The sequence below is a fragment of the Antechinus flavipes genome, chromosome 2 (assembly GCF_016432865.1).
Source record: "Antechinus flavipes isolate AdamAnt ecotype Samford, QLD, Australia chromosome 2, AdamAnt_v2, whole genome shotgun sequence".
Taxonomy (NCBI): Eukaryota; Metazoa; Chordata; class Mammalia; order Dasyuromorphia; family Dasyuridae; genus Antechinus; species Antechinus flavipes.
Window position 1 is genome coordinate 213782942 of NC_067399.1, and position 16521 is coordinate 213799462.

General features: G+C 31.7%; 1 protein-coding gene across 4 annotated transcripts in view; it reads right to left on the reverse strand.

Annotated features, from left to right (window-relative positions):
• HEATR5B (HEAT repeat containing 5B) overlaps positions 1 to 16521 on the reverse strand; it is a 138342-nt gene that overhangs the window by 118807 nt on the left and 3014 nt on the right. For all 4 annotated transcript variants that reach the window (XM_051976147.1, XM_051976146.1, XM_051976145.1 and 1 more), the window contains 4 exons: positions 14238 to 14402; positions 13791 to 14002; positions 9641 to 9749; positions 8377 to 8526 (listed from right to left, as the gene is read on the reverse strand). In XM_051976147.1, the coding sequence (XP_051832107.1) occupies positions 8377 to 8526; positions 9641 to 9749; positions 13791 to 14002; positions 14238 to 14363 (597 nt within the window). In that variant the 5' untranslated portion in view covers positions 14364 to 14402. The remainder of the gene's footprint in view (positions 1 to 8376; positions 8527 to 9640; positions 9750 to 13790; positions 14003 to 14237; positions 14403 to 16521) is intronic.

The window sequence follows — 16521 nt, forward strand, 5'->3', positions numbered from 1 at the left end:
GAACTGTTCAATTTAAACACTATACATTTTAGAGTTTGAAGCAGAGAGGTTTTTTTTGTTTTTGTTGTTGTTGTTGTTGTTTTGTTTTTCCCCCAGAAGATAATTTGGGAACTTTTTGAGTGGTGCTGTATTGTTGTTGTTGTTCAGACATTCTGGGAAATTTTCTTGTATTATTACTTCCATTATGATGTTTACTTTTTTTCCACTTGACATGTTTTCCTGGGGAAGCCAAAGAATTTTATGTTCCTACACTCTCTGTCTTTGAGATTAAGGTATTTTGTTCATATAGGGATCACATATTCATTAATGCTTATTTCCTTTCAGATTGTCCTTTGCAGTATATTTTTATTTTCAACCTCTTGCCCTCACTTTTATTTCTTTAGAGAGACTTGTCACTTTAGATTCATTTTTCTATTATGCTAATTATTTCTGATGTGCAGCTGTAGTTTTTTCAATCTGAAATTAATGTCTATAAATATGCTGATTTTTCTTTTGAACTATTCTAGAATATCTAGATGCAGTATGTTCTACTTGGAACTAACAAGTTTCTTCCTTTCCCCAATAATATTTATTTACAAGTTCAAACCCTTTTAGCCATCTTCCCTTTACTATTTTCTTTGCTGATTTCTCTGTCTGTGCTTTGGGTTTTTAAAGACTGAGTTTTTTCTGCCTTAATTCTTTGGTTTCAGTCTTTTTTTTTTTTTTTTAATTCTCTTATCACTCACTTTTTGACTTCCTCTTCATTGATGTTCTACAGACTATCATTCAAAGCTATCTCAGTCTCTTCCCACTTTGGAAAATTACTTTTCATTAGTAGCATCTGGGAGGAAAGCACTAACTCCAGCTGGATCCAGTCCCCTTTCCTTCAGGCCTGATACAGCTCAGAATACTGTCTTCCTGTCCCAGTTTCCCTCTTTTATTAATTTTATGGCTACACTATCTATCACATTTTGCATTCTTGGGGAAGGTGCAGTGGATACACAGGGCAGAATTTTTGTTACTTTAAGAGGCCCTAACATAGAAGGCACTTCAAGCAAAAAATACAAATGGCTCCCTCCTTACTTTCTGTTCTTCCTCCATGGTAGGGAAAAGTTGAAGTCTGTTGCTTATTTCAATAAGATGTCTGAGGAATTGCCAAGGAAGTATGTATAGACTAAGATGGCAGCAAACCAACAACCCAAGCCTTTGGTTAGTTTTATAGTCAATCTGAAAAGAGTATGGAAGCTGATGTGACAGTGATGATTATCATTCTCTATTAATTCATAAAGCTGCTACTAGGCAAATTTATCACTTTCCCTATCATATAGATGTTATGGGCCAGAACTCTGAACTTGAAACAGGATTCTTACAAGGTGTTAATTCAGTGGAATTGATAGAGACAATGGTTACCTAGTTTAGTATGGTTCAGTATGATTGATTTAATCTTACAATAGATAATGGTTTCCTAGTGATATAATGAGTGGTTTATACTCAGTGTAGAGCATATAAGTAGGGACTGAGAGCCACAGAGCACAAGCGCACTAGAAGCTCTTGGAGCCTAGGAGACAGAAATTCATTCCACCTTCAGTCAGGCTCCTGGTTGCTGGCCTCCTTAGTTTCTCCACTGAAACCAAGACTCCGAAAGGCCTTTAAGAAAGCTGCTCAGCCCTAAGCAAGAAAACAACAAAAGATTTGGACTTTAACACCTGGCTACTTTTGTGGTGATTAATGAACTGAAACAAAGGCTCCCCAGAGACCCCAAGAAAACGAAATTAAGAATATTACATGTAGATATATAGCTGTTATTTGTTCTGTCTCTGCTGTATAATTCTCTGTGTTTGTGTATTGTAACAGTGGGGACTAGCCAGTAATGATACTGCATACTTATAATTCCTGAAGCTGGGAGAGGCAGGGGCTGATAGATCTCACCTGACCTCAGGGATTCTCAACAACAGGAGAGCTGAAGTCAATTACATATCAATTACATACAAGCTATAATATGGTAAGTCCCCAAGAGCAAGGTGACCACCAGACTGCCTAAAAAGGAACAAACTAGGTTAGGTCAGAAATCAAGCAGATCAAAGCTTTAATGCCAAGCCAATCAGCAATGGCATCAAATTCATGAGTGCCTGTTTTACTTCCAATGTATATGAACTAGGAGACTCAAAGGAAGGAAATAAGGAAGGAAAAAGGAGAAAGAAATCTAGAAGGAATTGCAGAAAACATCTAGTCCAGCATTATGTTGGTCATATGACTTCTCATTATTTCTTACAGTGTCATGGTAGTCTATTTCATTTGTATATGTAGAGTAAATGTTTGGAATATTAACAACCTCTTATAAGTATAGTGACAATCTCTGCATCAAAGAATATGGACATTTTAGTTGCTTTATTTGTATAACTGCAAATTCTTTTTCAAAAAGTTGTACTAATTCACTGCTACCTCAACAATGAAGTAGATTGGTAATCTTCCCATAACCCCTCCAACATTGACTATTCCCACCTTTTGTTATCCCTGTCAATTTCCAAGATGTGAGATAAAATCATAAGAGTTGTTTGGATTTGATTTTCCTGTATTACTATCTTGGAGCATTCTTTAATATGGTTGTTTAGAGTTTTAAATTCTTTTTTACAATTGTTCATATTCTTTGACCACTTATTTATTAGAAAATGGCTTTTGATTCTCTCTATATTTATGTGTATGTATGCATCTACATATTTATGTTTATGTATATTTGTATATAAATAAATGTGTATATATACACACATGTATAGGTATGTATTTATATATACATACACACATGTATATATACATACACATGTGTATATACATGTAAAGTGTGTGTGTGTGTGGCGTGTGTATGCATGCGTGTAAATTGTTTTTATATCTTGGATACAAAACTCCAATCAGAGAAATCATGAAAAAAAAGTGACCACCCCCCTCCCCCCCTTCCCCACTGGATCATTTACTTCCTGATCCTAAGTATATTGATTTTGTGAAATAGATTTTCAGGTTTATATTTTATTTTTATAGTGACTTTTATTCCATGTTTGGTTAAAAATATATTTTCCATCCATATATGTGAGAGATACACAATCTGATTCATTTCTTTTTTTATAGTATGATTTTTATTTATTGTTAAGGTTAATCAGGAATCATTTAAAACATTATAGAATAATAAGTGAATGGTAAGCTATTGATCTAAACTAAATTTCTGCCAAACTGCTTTCCAGTTATTCCAATAGTTTTTGTAAATTGGGCATTGTTTCCTACGAAATTTATGATTTTCTGGTTGAACACTGGAATGGAGTTCCTTATTTTGTTTTGATCAAATTAGATGGCTGCCTCTACATAATTTGAGTTCCAAAAATAGAATTCCCCTCCAAGTCTATCACTTTTCATTTTTTCCCTTGGTATTCGATATTTGCAAATGAATTTTATTATTTTATTCAATTATATAAAGAATCCCTTTGATAATTTGATTGCTATAATATTAAAATTATAAAATAACTTTGATAATATTGTGGTTTTTATTATATTGGAATTACTCAGCCATGAGGACTGAATATTTTTGCAGCTAAATTATAGACATAATTAATAACTTCATCCAAGAAAACGATAATAATGAGACATCATACCAAAATGTATGGGATGCAGCCAAAGCGGTAATAAGGGGAAATCTCATATCTCTAGAGGCCTATTTGTATAAAATAGAGAAAGAGAAGGTCAATGAATTGGGCTTGCAACTAAAAATGCTAGAAAAGGAACAAATTAAAAACCCCCAATCAAACACTAAACTTGAAATTCAAAAAATAAAAGGAAAGATCAATAAAATTGAAAGTAAAAAAACTATTGAATTAATTAATAAAACTAAGAGTTGGTTCTATGAAAAAACCAACAAAATAGACAAACCCTTAGTAAATCTGATTAAAAAAAGGAAAGAGGAAAATCAAATTGTTAGTCTTAAAAATAAAAAGGGAGAACTCACCACTAACGAAGAGGAAATTAGAGCAATAATTAGGAGTTACTTTGCCCAACTTTACGCCAATAAATTCGACAACTTAAATGAAATAGAAGAATACCTCCAAAAATATAGCTTGCCTAAACTAACAGAGGAAGAAGTAAATATCCTAAACACTCCTATCTCAGAAAAAGAAATAGAACAAACTATCAATCAACTCCCTAAGAAAAAAACCCCAGGACCAGATGGATTTACATCTGAATTCTATCAAACATTTAAAGATCAACTAACTCCAATGCTAAATAAACTATTTGAAGAAGTAGGGATTGAAGGAGTCCTACCAAACTCCTTTTATAACACAGATATGGTACTGATACCTAAACCAGGTAGGCTGAAAACAGAGAAAGAAAACTATAGACCAATCTCCCTAATGAATATTGATGCTAAAATCTTAAATAAAATATTAGCAAAAAGATTACAGAAAATCATCCCCAGAATAATACACTATGACCAAGTAGGATTTATACCAGGAATGCAGGGCTGATTCAATATTAGGAAAACTATTAACATAATTGACTATATCAACAACCAACCAAACAAAAACCATGTGATCATCTCAATAGATGCAGAAAAAGCATTTGATAAAATCCAACAACCATTCCTAATAAAAACACTTGAGAGCATAGGAATAAAAGGACTTTTCCTTAAAATAGTTAGGAGCATATATTTTAAACCTTCAGTAAGCATCATATGCAATGGGGAAAAACTGGAACCTTTCCCAGTAAGATCTGGAGTAAAGCAAGGTTGCCCACTATCACCATTATTATTCAATATTGTATTAGAAACACTAGCCTCAGCAATAAGAGTCGAGAAAGATATTAAAGGAATTAGAGTAGGCAATGAGGAAACCAAATTATCACTCTTTGCAGATGATATGATGGTATACCTAGAAAACCCCAGAGATTCTACTAAAAAGCTACTAGAAATAATTCATAATTTTAGCAAAGTAGCAGGATACAAAATAAATCCCCATAAATCCTCAGCATTCTTATACACCACCAACAAAATCCAAGAGCAAGAGATACAAAGAGAAATTCCATTCAAAATAACTGTTGATAGCATAAAATATTTGGGAATCTACCTACCAAAGGAAAGTCAGGAATTATATGAGCAAAATTACAAAAAAGTTTTCACACAAATAAAGTCAGACTTAAATAACTGGAAAAATATTAAGTGCTCTTGGATAGGCCGAGCGAATATAATAAAGATGACAATATTCCCTAAACTAATCTATTTATTTAGTGCTATACCAATCAGACTTCCAAGAAAATATTTTAATGATTTAGAAAAAATAACAACAAAATTCATATGGAACAATAAAAAGTCGAGAATCTCAAGGGAATTAATGAAAAAAAAATCAAATGAAGGTGGTTTAGCTGTACCTGATCTAAAATTATATTATAAAGCAGCAGTCACCAAAACCATTTGGTATTGGCTTAGAAATAGATTAGTTGATCAGTGGAAAAGGTTAGGTTCACAAGACAGAATAGTCAACTATAGCAATCTAGTGTTTGACAAACCCAAAGATTCTAAATTTTGGGATAAGATTTCATTATTTGATAAAAACTGCTGGGATAACTGGAAATTAGTATGGCAGAAATTAGGCAAGGACCCACACTTAACACCACATACCAAGATAAGATCAAAATGGGTCCATGACCTAGGCATAAAGAACGAGATTATAAATAAATTAGAGGAACATAGGATAGTTTATCTCTCAGACTTGTGGAGGAGAAAGAAATTTGTGACCAAAGATGAACTAGAGACCATTACCAATCACAAAATAAAAAATTTTGATTATATCAAATTAAAAAGCCTTTGTACAAACAGAACGAATGCAAACAAGATTAGTAAGGAAGCAACAAACTGGGAAAACATCTTTACAATTAAAGGTTCTGATAAAGGCCTCATTTCCAAAATATATAGAGAACTGACTCAAATTTATAAAAAATCAAGCCATTCTCCAATTGATAAATGGTCAAAGGATATGAACAGACAATTTTCAGATGAAGAAATTGAAACTATTACCACTCACATGAAAGAGTGTTCCAAATCACTATTGATCAGAGAAATGCAAATTAAGACAACTCTGAGATATCACTACACACCTGTCAGATTGGCTAAGATGACAGGAAAAAATAATGATGAATGTTGGAGGGGATGCGGGAAAACGGGGACACTGATGCATTGTTGGTGGAATTGTGAACGAATCCAGCCATTCTGGAGAGCAATCTGGAATTATGCCCAAAAAGTTATCAAACTGTGCATACCCTTTGATCCAGCAGTGTTTCTATTGGGCTTATACCCCAAAGAGATACTAAAAAAGGGAAAGGGACCGGTATGTGCCAAAATGTTTGTAGCAGCCCTGTTTGTAGTGGCTAGAAACTGGAAAATGAATGGATGCCCATCAATTGGAGAATGGCTGGGTAAATTGTGGTATATGAATGTTATGGAATATTATTGCTCTGTAAGGAATGACCAGCAGGATGAATACAGAGAGGCTTGGAGAGACCTACATGGACTGATGCTAAGTGAGATGAGCAGAACCAGGAGATCATTATACACTTTGACAACGATATTGTATGAGGATATATTCTGATGGAAGTGGATTTCTCTGACAAAGAGACTTAACTGAGTTTCATTGGATAAATGATGGACAGAAACAGCTACACCCAAAGAAGGAATACTGGGAAATGAATGTGAACTATTTGATTTTTGATTTTCTTCCCGAGTTATTTTTACCTTCTGAATTCAACTCTCCCTGTGCAGTGGGAGAACTGTTCGGTTCTGCAAATATGTATTGTATCTAGGATATACTGCTACATATTTAACATATATAGGACTGCTTGCCATCTTGGGGGGGGGAGGAGGGAGGGGAAAAAACGAAACATGGGTGATTGCAAGGGATAGTGCTGTGTAAAAATTATCCTGGCATGGATTCTGTCAATACAAAGTTATTATTAAATTAAAAAAAAAATGAAATGGGCTACTTTTGATTCCTTTTATAAGACTATACACACACACACACACACACACACACACACACACACACACACACATACGATTAGATTAAATGGCTGACTGGATATAATTATGTATATATTCTGTATCTCTGCACCTGCACAGGTTGTCTCTCTACCAGGAAGGTATCCCCCTTTTATCTTAGCTTCTTTCAAAGTTTACTTCAAGTGCTATCTTCTACGGGGAATCTATTCTGCTCCCCAAAATAATATCTCTCAGAAATTACTTCCTATCTACTTGCATCAATTTTGTATTTACTTCTCTATGTACATGGAAAGACTTTCCTTTTTAAAATTTTGTATCCCTTTTGCCTAGCATAGTATCTGATGAAAAATTCTTTTAAAATGTTTTCTTTTTAAATTTATGATTTTATTTTTTAAAAAATTTACTGGTCATAAAGTACAAAGTAAGAAAGAAGTGCAGTAGACTTCTATCACTCTCCCTTTTCCCATTAACTATGCAGTATTTAAGTAATACCTAGGTTGATAAAAATTTGAGTAAGTTAAGTTTTTCTATCTTAAATCTGTAATTTCAAAGATATTTAATCTTCACTAATGACTGAGTTTCAATTTCTCAATCTTTTTGGTTTTAAATTTCTCTGGAAATACATAATGATATGTTAAATACCTAAGTGCATTAGAAACATATTTTAATTCTAAATAGACTTATTTTGTATGAGAATATAGTAATGTAAATTTGGAATTCTGCAAGTCATTTTTTTAAAAAACTGCTTATATATATATAATGTTTCAGTACTATCAATATGTCTTAATGTTAGGTATATTAAAGATTTTCACTTATTTTTTTAATTGGTTATTCCTTTAAATATGTAATACTCATTAAAAAGTCTGATTTATACATAAAGGCCAAAGAAATCTAATCTGCACAAATTTAAAAACAATTAATATTATTAAAATACTACAGAAATATTTGTATTTAAGCTACCTCTCTTCTAACACCAATGGCTGTCAACACAAAGGACTTTATGGAAGATCTAAAATTAATTTAATTCTTCAATAAAAACTTCATATTCTTAAGAGTTAATTCATTTTTCTCTAAGAAATAAGCTAACTTAAAAATATTTTAAAATCTCTAATCTCATATTTAATACCTTAAGAAAATAAGTACAAATTACTTTGAGGATAATTACTTTGAAGATAACAAAATAAGAAGTATAATTTACAACCTTATCATAAAAATAACCAAAGCAAGGCCTACAAAGCATTGTATAGATTCTTGATGGATAACTTATGGGAAGATATGAATAATGAGGCATTAAAAAGTTGCAAACTGTACTGGAGGAGGAAATTCACACATTAATAAGATAATCATATTGAAATCAATAAAATACTCACTTTAGCAACTGCACACCTAACAGCCATAGATCTGTCACTTAGCAGAGATCTTGCATTCTTATAAATATCACGATGACAAGAAGCTGCTGCACCACCCAGTCCATTTAGGACTTTTTGTAAACTCATTAAGATTTCACTTCGGCCTTGAGACTGTATACGTGTATTAAAAAAAAATTCCATCAACAAATTTTTAAATTAAGCAAGGATGCCACATCTCTAAGAATATTTCTAGATTAGTGTTTCCCAAACAATATGATCATATAATCCTTCTGAGTATGATTTCTATTGATAGCCACTATTAATTCCAGTCCAACATTATGAAGATCCAGAATATCTCCAAAATAGAGGGATATAGGATAAAGAAATTCTGGAGTAAAATAGAGGGAAAGTCAGCCTCTTTCAATGACTGTTATTAACAAATGTTGCAGATAAATATTTTTGCTATATAATTTTATGTTTATTATTTTAGATGGAAAAAAAAGTACTAGTAGCAACATTTTCTCATAATTGCTATTTTCATAAGACAGATCTGAGTTTAAAAAACACAGTTCTAGATTTGAAGCAATGGTTATTCAGAATATAAGTCTTTGAAAGTTGACAATAATAATTTAGCATTAATAAAATAAAATTTTAGCTAGAAAATAGGATAAAATTAAGCCAAACAATTGACTCAATTTTCTATTTAACCTACACATTATGTTCAGGCTCATCTTACAATTAAATTCACTGTGACCTTACTTCAGGGAGCAAGGTATTTAGAATATACTGATTGACTTATTCATCATTAATTAATTATTGATTAATTCAAGGACACAAGTTAAGTACATGTTTTATATTTCCAAGGGAAAGACATCCTACTTTTACAAGGTGAATGAGAAATACTTAAGATTAATGAAGAACACCTAAAGGGGAAAACAAAACTCTCATGACATCTTCTATAATTTGCCACCAAAAGGTTTGCTTTTAATGCAGATTATTGGCAGGCCTTATGGTTGATTACAAGAAGCAATTGAGAAAGTTGTAAGGTGCCCCCAAAGATTCATTGTTTCACAAAATTAATGGAATATGTTGCTTCTTCATAAGGAATTCTCCTATTCATAATAAATTTTAAGCAGTGAAGTACATTTAGGAAATTTTCTTTTGCCCTAAAAGTTGATTATGAATTACACAGATATAAGGCAAATAGATCTATTTAAGCCAAATGAATTTTTCTCACAAACAAAACACATAAACATATATATATAGAACTTGTTCTGTAACTTACCTCTGCATTTTTCAGAGACTTCAAAAGATTGTTAACTGTTTCTGGAAATGCACTTCCTAACATTCTCCCCATTTTTTCATAAAATGCCCCAACACATGCTACTGCAGCCCTATAAGAAGTGATAGTCTACTTTTAAAACCATTTCAATTGCCTAACATTAAAGTTGACAGGATAGTTTCATAAGTTTTATTAAATGAAGTTCTCATTTAATTAATTAGGATTGTCTGGGCTCATTTTTAATATTCATTTTCATTAATATGGCATTTATCATTACTAAAATTCAACTTTTCAAAAATATGTTTGATTTAGTAAGTAATGACAACTGCATTACACCTCGTCAATAAATTTTAAAAGCAAATATTGAGGGCCTACCATTTACGTACTTTGTATGTGCTTACAATGGAATTGAGGCAGAGATCAAATGATTCATACTTTCATAATGCCATAGTAGGGCATTTTAAAAAACACAGAAGATAATTATGATCATATCTTAAAAATAAATGAAAAGTGTCCTGATTGCTATGCAAAGTCTCAAGAAGAAGGCACTAGCAGGTAAAAATAATCCTGTTTATACCCAGAAGGCTTAAGTGCATAACAGTTATTAAAGACTTCCTACCATGAGATATGGAGGCAGTTTAGATAAAATGTCAAATGAGTAAGTAAGATATCTTCCTGGAGTGAGTACACAAGATGTATCCCCAAAAGTCTCCTAATTTGTCAATGAGAGAAGTAAAACATAATGAATGCATCCCTAAAAACTTTAAAATTTAGATAGGAAATTGAAGAACTTAACTCAGAAGATATTTTTTTTCATAAATAGTTCTAACTTCAGAAGAGGCCACAAAACAAAAAAATTTGGCTATTTTATACAGATGATATCTAAGAACAGAATTTGTATTGCTGGACCATGACTCCAAAATATTTAAGACAAATTCCTAGCAAGATAGAAAATATTAAGTGTCAACGTCAGGGAAGACTTTAATTGATTACAGGTTCATTCTATATAGAATATTTGTACTCTGTAGTACAAAATTGGCATTGATATAAGCTACAGAGGCCTTCCTTCAAGTGTCTCTTCATCTACAAATAATATAATTTCACTGACACATATATTTCATAAATTCTGCTTTTCTTTGCTAATAAGTTCATATCTCAGAAATAATAAGCAATAATGGGAATTCTAGATGCAATCTTGATCAACCAAGAATAACTGGCTGACAAAATGGAAGTAACAGGAAGCTTGTGATCACATAATCACAGAATGTTAGTGCTAGAATTAACTATAGAGATTATCTAGTCCAACATTCTAATTTTACAAATGCCCCAAACTAGGCTTTAAGATGCTAAGTGAATTGTCTAGCATAAATAATAAATAGTAAACCCAAGATCTAAACCCAGATCTTTTGAGAGGAAGTCCAACATTTTTTTTCCTACTTCCCACTCAATTTTAAGTGATCTACTAGGCAATGGAAAGATTCAATGTCTGTATAAATATAATATATGTTATATTACCAATGGCAATTTAAGTACAAGAAATGGCATAAAAGACTCTACAAAGGATATATATGATGGGAAAAGTCAAACTAATATTTTAGTAAGAAAGACAATATGTCAGCTGTATCCACAACAGGAACCCATCTCTGCCTTTTGAGCAGGGGAAGAGGATACTTTTTATCTGTTGATGCTGGTCAGAAAATCACGAAAGCTGAAGGCTAAAATTCAATTAAATAAACATTCAATGCAATCTATTACTATACTACAAGTGATATAAAATTATGTATAAATGTGCAAAACAAATTGTTGTATGAGGAGTAAGAGGTATGTTCATCCAATCCAAACACTCTGGAGAGCAATTTGGACCTATGCCTAAGGGGCTATCAAACCTGTGCATACCCTTTGATCCAGCAGTGTCTCTACTGTTTCTGTATCCCAAAGAAATCATAAAAAATGGAAAAGGACCCACATGGGTAAAAATGTTTGTAGTAGTCCATCTTGTAGTGGCAAGGAACTGGAAACTGAGTGGATGACCATCAGTTGAGGAACGGCTGAATAAGTTACAATATATAAATATAATGAGATAGTATTGCTCCATAAGAATCAATCAGCAGGCTGATTTCAGAAAGGCCTGGGGAGACTTAATGAACTGATACTAAGTAAAATGAGTAGAACCAAGAAACATTGTGTATAGCAACAACAAGATTATGTGATGATCAACTGTGATGGACTTGGCTCTTTTCAACAATGAAATGATTCAGATTAATCCAATAGGCTGATGATAAAGAAAGTCATCTGTATTCAGAAAGAGGACGATGGGGACTGAATATGGATCATAACATAGTATTTTCACCTTTTTTTCTTGTTGTTTGCTTGCTTTTTTTCCCCCTTTCTTTTTGATCTGATTTTGCTTGTTCAGTGTGATAAATGTGGAAATATGTTTAGAAGAATTGCACATATTTAACCTATATTGAATTACTTGCTCTCTAGGGAAGGGGGGAGTAAGGAGGGAAAAAAAAATTGGAACACAAGGTTTTGCAAAGGTGAATGCTGAAAATTATCTTTGAACATATTTTGAAAATAAAAAGCTATTATCAAAAAAAAAAAAAAAAGAGGGATGTTCATTAATGATAAGGAGCAAAACTGAAGAAAGGAGAAAGCCAGTAATCTCAACAAAGATAAATCTCTTTAATCTGAAAAAGACAGGACAAAGTAAAGAGATCATAGATGCCCCGAATATGTAAAAAATAAGAAAATGCAGTAAATTATAACCTTGGCTAATGAATTACTATAAAATACTATAAGGAATCATTAAGAAATCACAGAGAGGGAAAAACAAAAATCACAGAGAATAAGAGATGGTATCTTTAGACATTGAATGAGAAAATGTCTAATAGTCCCCCCAAAAGAGGCAAAAATAGGTTTCCCAAGTTAGAGAATTATAAACTATATCAAATTTCAGAAAAATTCTAGATGGTATTTCTAGGCAAATGATTTATAATCAGTTAGAAAAGCAGAACATAAGATCACTAAGGGAAAAAAAGACCATACTAGTGCCACACTAGTTTCATTTAGGAATGAGGGTGGGATAAGGGGTTACTAGTAAAATAGAAAGTGCATGATGATAACATGGTCTATCTTAATTTCTTCTTAGAATTGATAAATTTTGATGTCCTTGTGCATAGGAAGGAAGAAAAGCAGGTTCAAAGATTCTAAAAATATATGTGCAACTAATTGAAAATAATACCCAAATATTAATAACTGAGTGACATCAATCAGGAAAGATTTCTTAGGCACAATGCCAAAGGTTGGCCTCCTTGTTTCTATCAAATACTCCAATTTTATCAACGATTTACATAGATATAGAAGGCAAGTTTTACCAAACAATCTGCTAATAGAAAGATAAAAGGGACAGCTAAATGTTAATAAGTTGTATGGAAGAATCATGATTCAAAATGATCTCAATCTCAATTATTTCACAAGTAAGATGAAATTTAGTAATAATGAGTGTCAAGTCCTACATTTAGATTAAAAAGAATCATTAAATCAAAATGTAACTTGACAACAGTTCATATGAAAAACTATTTTGAGGCCTCCATGTATAAAAATTGGGGAATGACTATATAAACAACAATGTATTAATGTAATAGACCATGATTGTGTCAAAAATGACAAGTACAAATGATATAAACATGAAAAGGTTTTTATGAAATGATGCACTGTGAAGAAAAAAACATATACATTGACAACTACACATAATACAACAGAAAAAGTTTAATTAGAAAAGAATACAATTCAAATAACTTGTCATTATTAAAGTTCATATTTTATCTTAACAAAATGCAAATAATTTAATGTTGTTTGTTGGCATTCCATTTCTTTGCATTGGTTGAAATTTTAATTTTGTAATGAAAATTTATTTTTAAATTATATTGACATAATTGTTAAATACTTGCTAAAGCAACTTATTTAGAACATATCTGCACACCATTTGGATCATAAGAAGAAATCATTTACCATACTCTGTACAAGTCAAACCATTTAGATAGCTTTAATCCAGAATAAAACTGACACTATGAAATAAATTAAGTTATATTATGATAAACTAGAGAAAAACGACCATTCTGCCTAGGTTTATATCAAAATAAGTACTTACAGTTTGGTTGGCAAATAGGCTGCAGTATCATCTTTGTTTTTGATAATATCATTACACTTGTCAAGAGTTTGAAAAACAGTGAAAGTATCTCCAATGCTATAAAGAGCTGCAAGATTTTTAGCTAATAATTTCCTTGTTGGGGGGCCAGGAGAACTACTTATTAATCCAGTGAGTTGTTCAACAAGCTTTTTCTGTTTTTCCTTCACATCAGTCTGTCATAAAAAAACCAAACAACATTTTTAGTTGCATGTATAGTCCTACTGTTTTTTTTTAAGCAACTAAAAAATTAGTATTAAAAATCAATACTCATAGAAATATACTATATTATACAACAACCATCAACAAAAACTGTAAGCTTCAGAAAGAATACCAAGTAAATTGAATTCATTTCCCATCTTTCCTAAATTAAAGCTTCCTTTGTTGATTGTGCAAATAGAAAAACCATACCTTGTTAGCAGCTACCAGAACTTTGTCAAGAAATCGCAACCACTCAAAGATAAAAACAGGCCTCTTTGCTTCAGTAATTTGGGCCAAAGCTTCTTCATTTAGCAATAAACTATGGGCCAACTCCATTATTGGTGAAATTCTTGAATCACGATGTGTGTGACTTACCTAACAGATTAAAAACCGAGAAACATTTCTTTTTCAATATGCTTTTAATAAAAAGCTAATCAGAGTTTAAGCATTTAAAAATAAGATGCAATTACCTTTCCCATTAGATAAGTGGTCAAAGAATAAAAACAAAGAATTCTTAAAAAAACTGCAAGCTTTTTCAAAAACCATATGAAAGAAAATGACAAATCACAAATAAGAAAAATCTAAATGAAACAACCCTGAATTTTCACCTCACCCCCAACAAATTAGAAAAAATTCCCAAAGAAGGGAATGGTCAATGTTGGAAGATTTGGATACAATAATGCATTGATGGAGCTGAAAACTGGCTCAACTATTCTGGGAAACAATATGGAATCATGTAAAGAAAGTAGCCAAAATGTACATTCAATATGGAATCATATCCAAAAAAAGTAATTAAAATATACAAACAATTCAAAATCATGCAAAGAAAGTCAATAAAATGTGCATACTCTTTTACATATTTTGCTGATGTGTATATAATCCAAAAATGTCAATGACAAAAATCATATATACCAAATATTTATAACATTATTTCTTGTAGTGATGAAGAATTAGAAACAAAATGGATGTCTTTCAACTAGAGAATGGCCAAGCAAATTGTATACACAAATGCAATAGAATATTACTAGGAAATGATTAATATGATTAATACAGAGAAACATAGGAAGATTTTTATGAATTGATGATAAGTGAAATAAGCAAAACCAAGGAAATAATATGCATAACTGTAACAACATAAATGGAAGACTAAGAAAACATTCAACTGAATGCTTCAAAATTACTATGATGAAGCTTGACCCAAAGAAGAGCTATGAGAAAGCATCTCCATTTCATTATAGACATAGGGGATGTGGAACAATGCATATAATCAAATTTTTAAAATATCTTGGTTAGTTTTGAGAAACTATTCTTTTATTCTCCTTTTTATTCTTTATTATATAGAACGCTCACAGGGAGATAGAAGCAGGGAAATGCTGAAAAATGTGATATAAAAGCAAATATATCAATAAACATTTGTTTTTTTTTTTAAACAAAGCAAACCCTAAACTAGGAAAGGGACTTCTGGAAAAGATCTTTGATATATAAAATCATTTATATAAACCATACTCCAGAACATAGTTTTAAAAGAAAAGGATTTATATAAAAACTTAACAAATTCAATTTAACAAACATTATTTAAATATCCAAGTGCAAAGCACTGTGCTAGGAGTCTATATATCAAAAAGGAAAGACAACATAGTGCTTGGCTTCAAGAGATGCAACATATAAAATGATAAGTATGATACAAGACAGAATGTCATGCAGAGTAAGAAACCCAGACAAAGAAAAAATTGTCTAAAAATATTTAAAGAGGGAGAAAACAGCTGATAGGAACAGAAAAGACTTCACAGAAAATAGTGGTACCTGAGCCATCAGTCAAAACTTTAAGGATTCTGAGAGGTAAAAATGAAGAGGGAATTTATTTGACATACAAGGGAATACTTATATGAATATGTGGAAGCAGATGTCATGTCGAATAAATGGTTCACAAAACAATATAGCTAGAACATTGAGTACATGAAGGAAATTACTATGAAAAAAAGTTGAAAAGGTAGGTTTGAACCAGATTCTGTAAAGAGAGACGGGTGAAGTAGGTTGGATTATATATTTTAGATGTAAAAAAAAAAAAAACACTAGAGATTTTTGGGCAGGGTAATGCGACAATGGTATGATCAAAGGCAGGGGGAACAATTTCTGAATGAAGTGTCTAAATTTCATCATATATCCTTGATTTACTAATCTTCTTAAAACCCTGGAGAGGCAAACAAAAAAGCATGAGAATTTAATTTTATGGCATGCCCAAAGGCAACAAGAAATATCATTTCATGGGACATGTATTTAATCATCACCTATGGAAACAAGTGCTCATGAAAAATATATGCAAAAATACCACCATGAAAATGACTATGGTTTATGTGCTAACATCTCTTGCAAGAGAATGAAGTAATAAAGAAATCCTACATATAGCTAAATTAAATTAACATATACTTTGATATTGAGTTACTTCAAGACAAAGGTGGGCACACGGGAGGGTACCACTACAGTTTTTGCATTG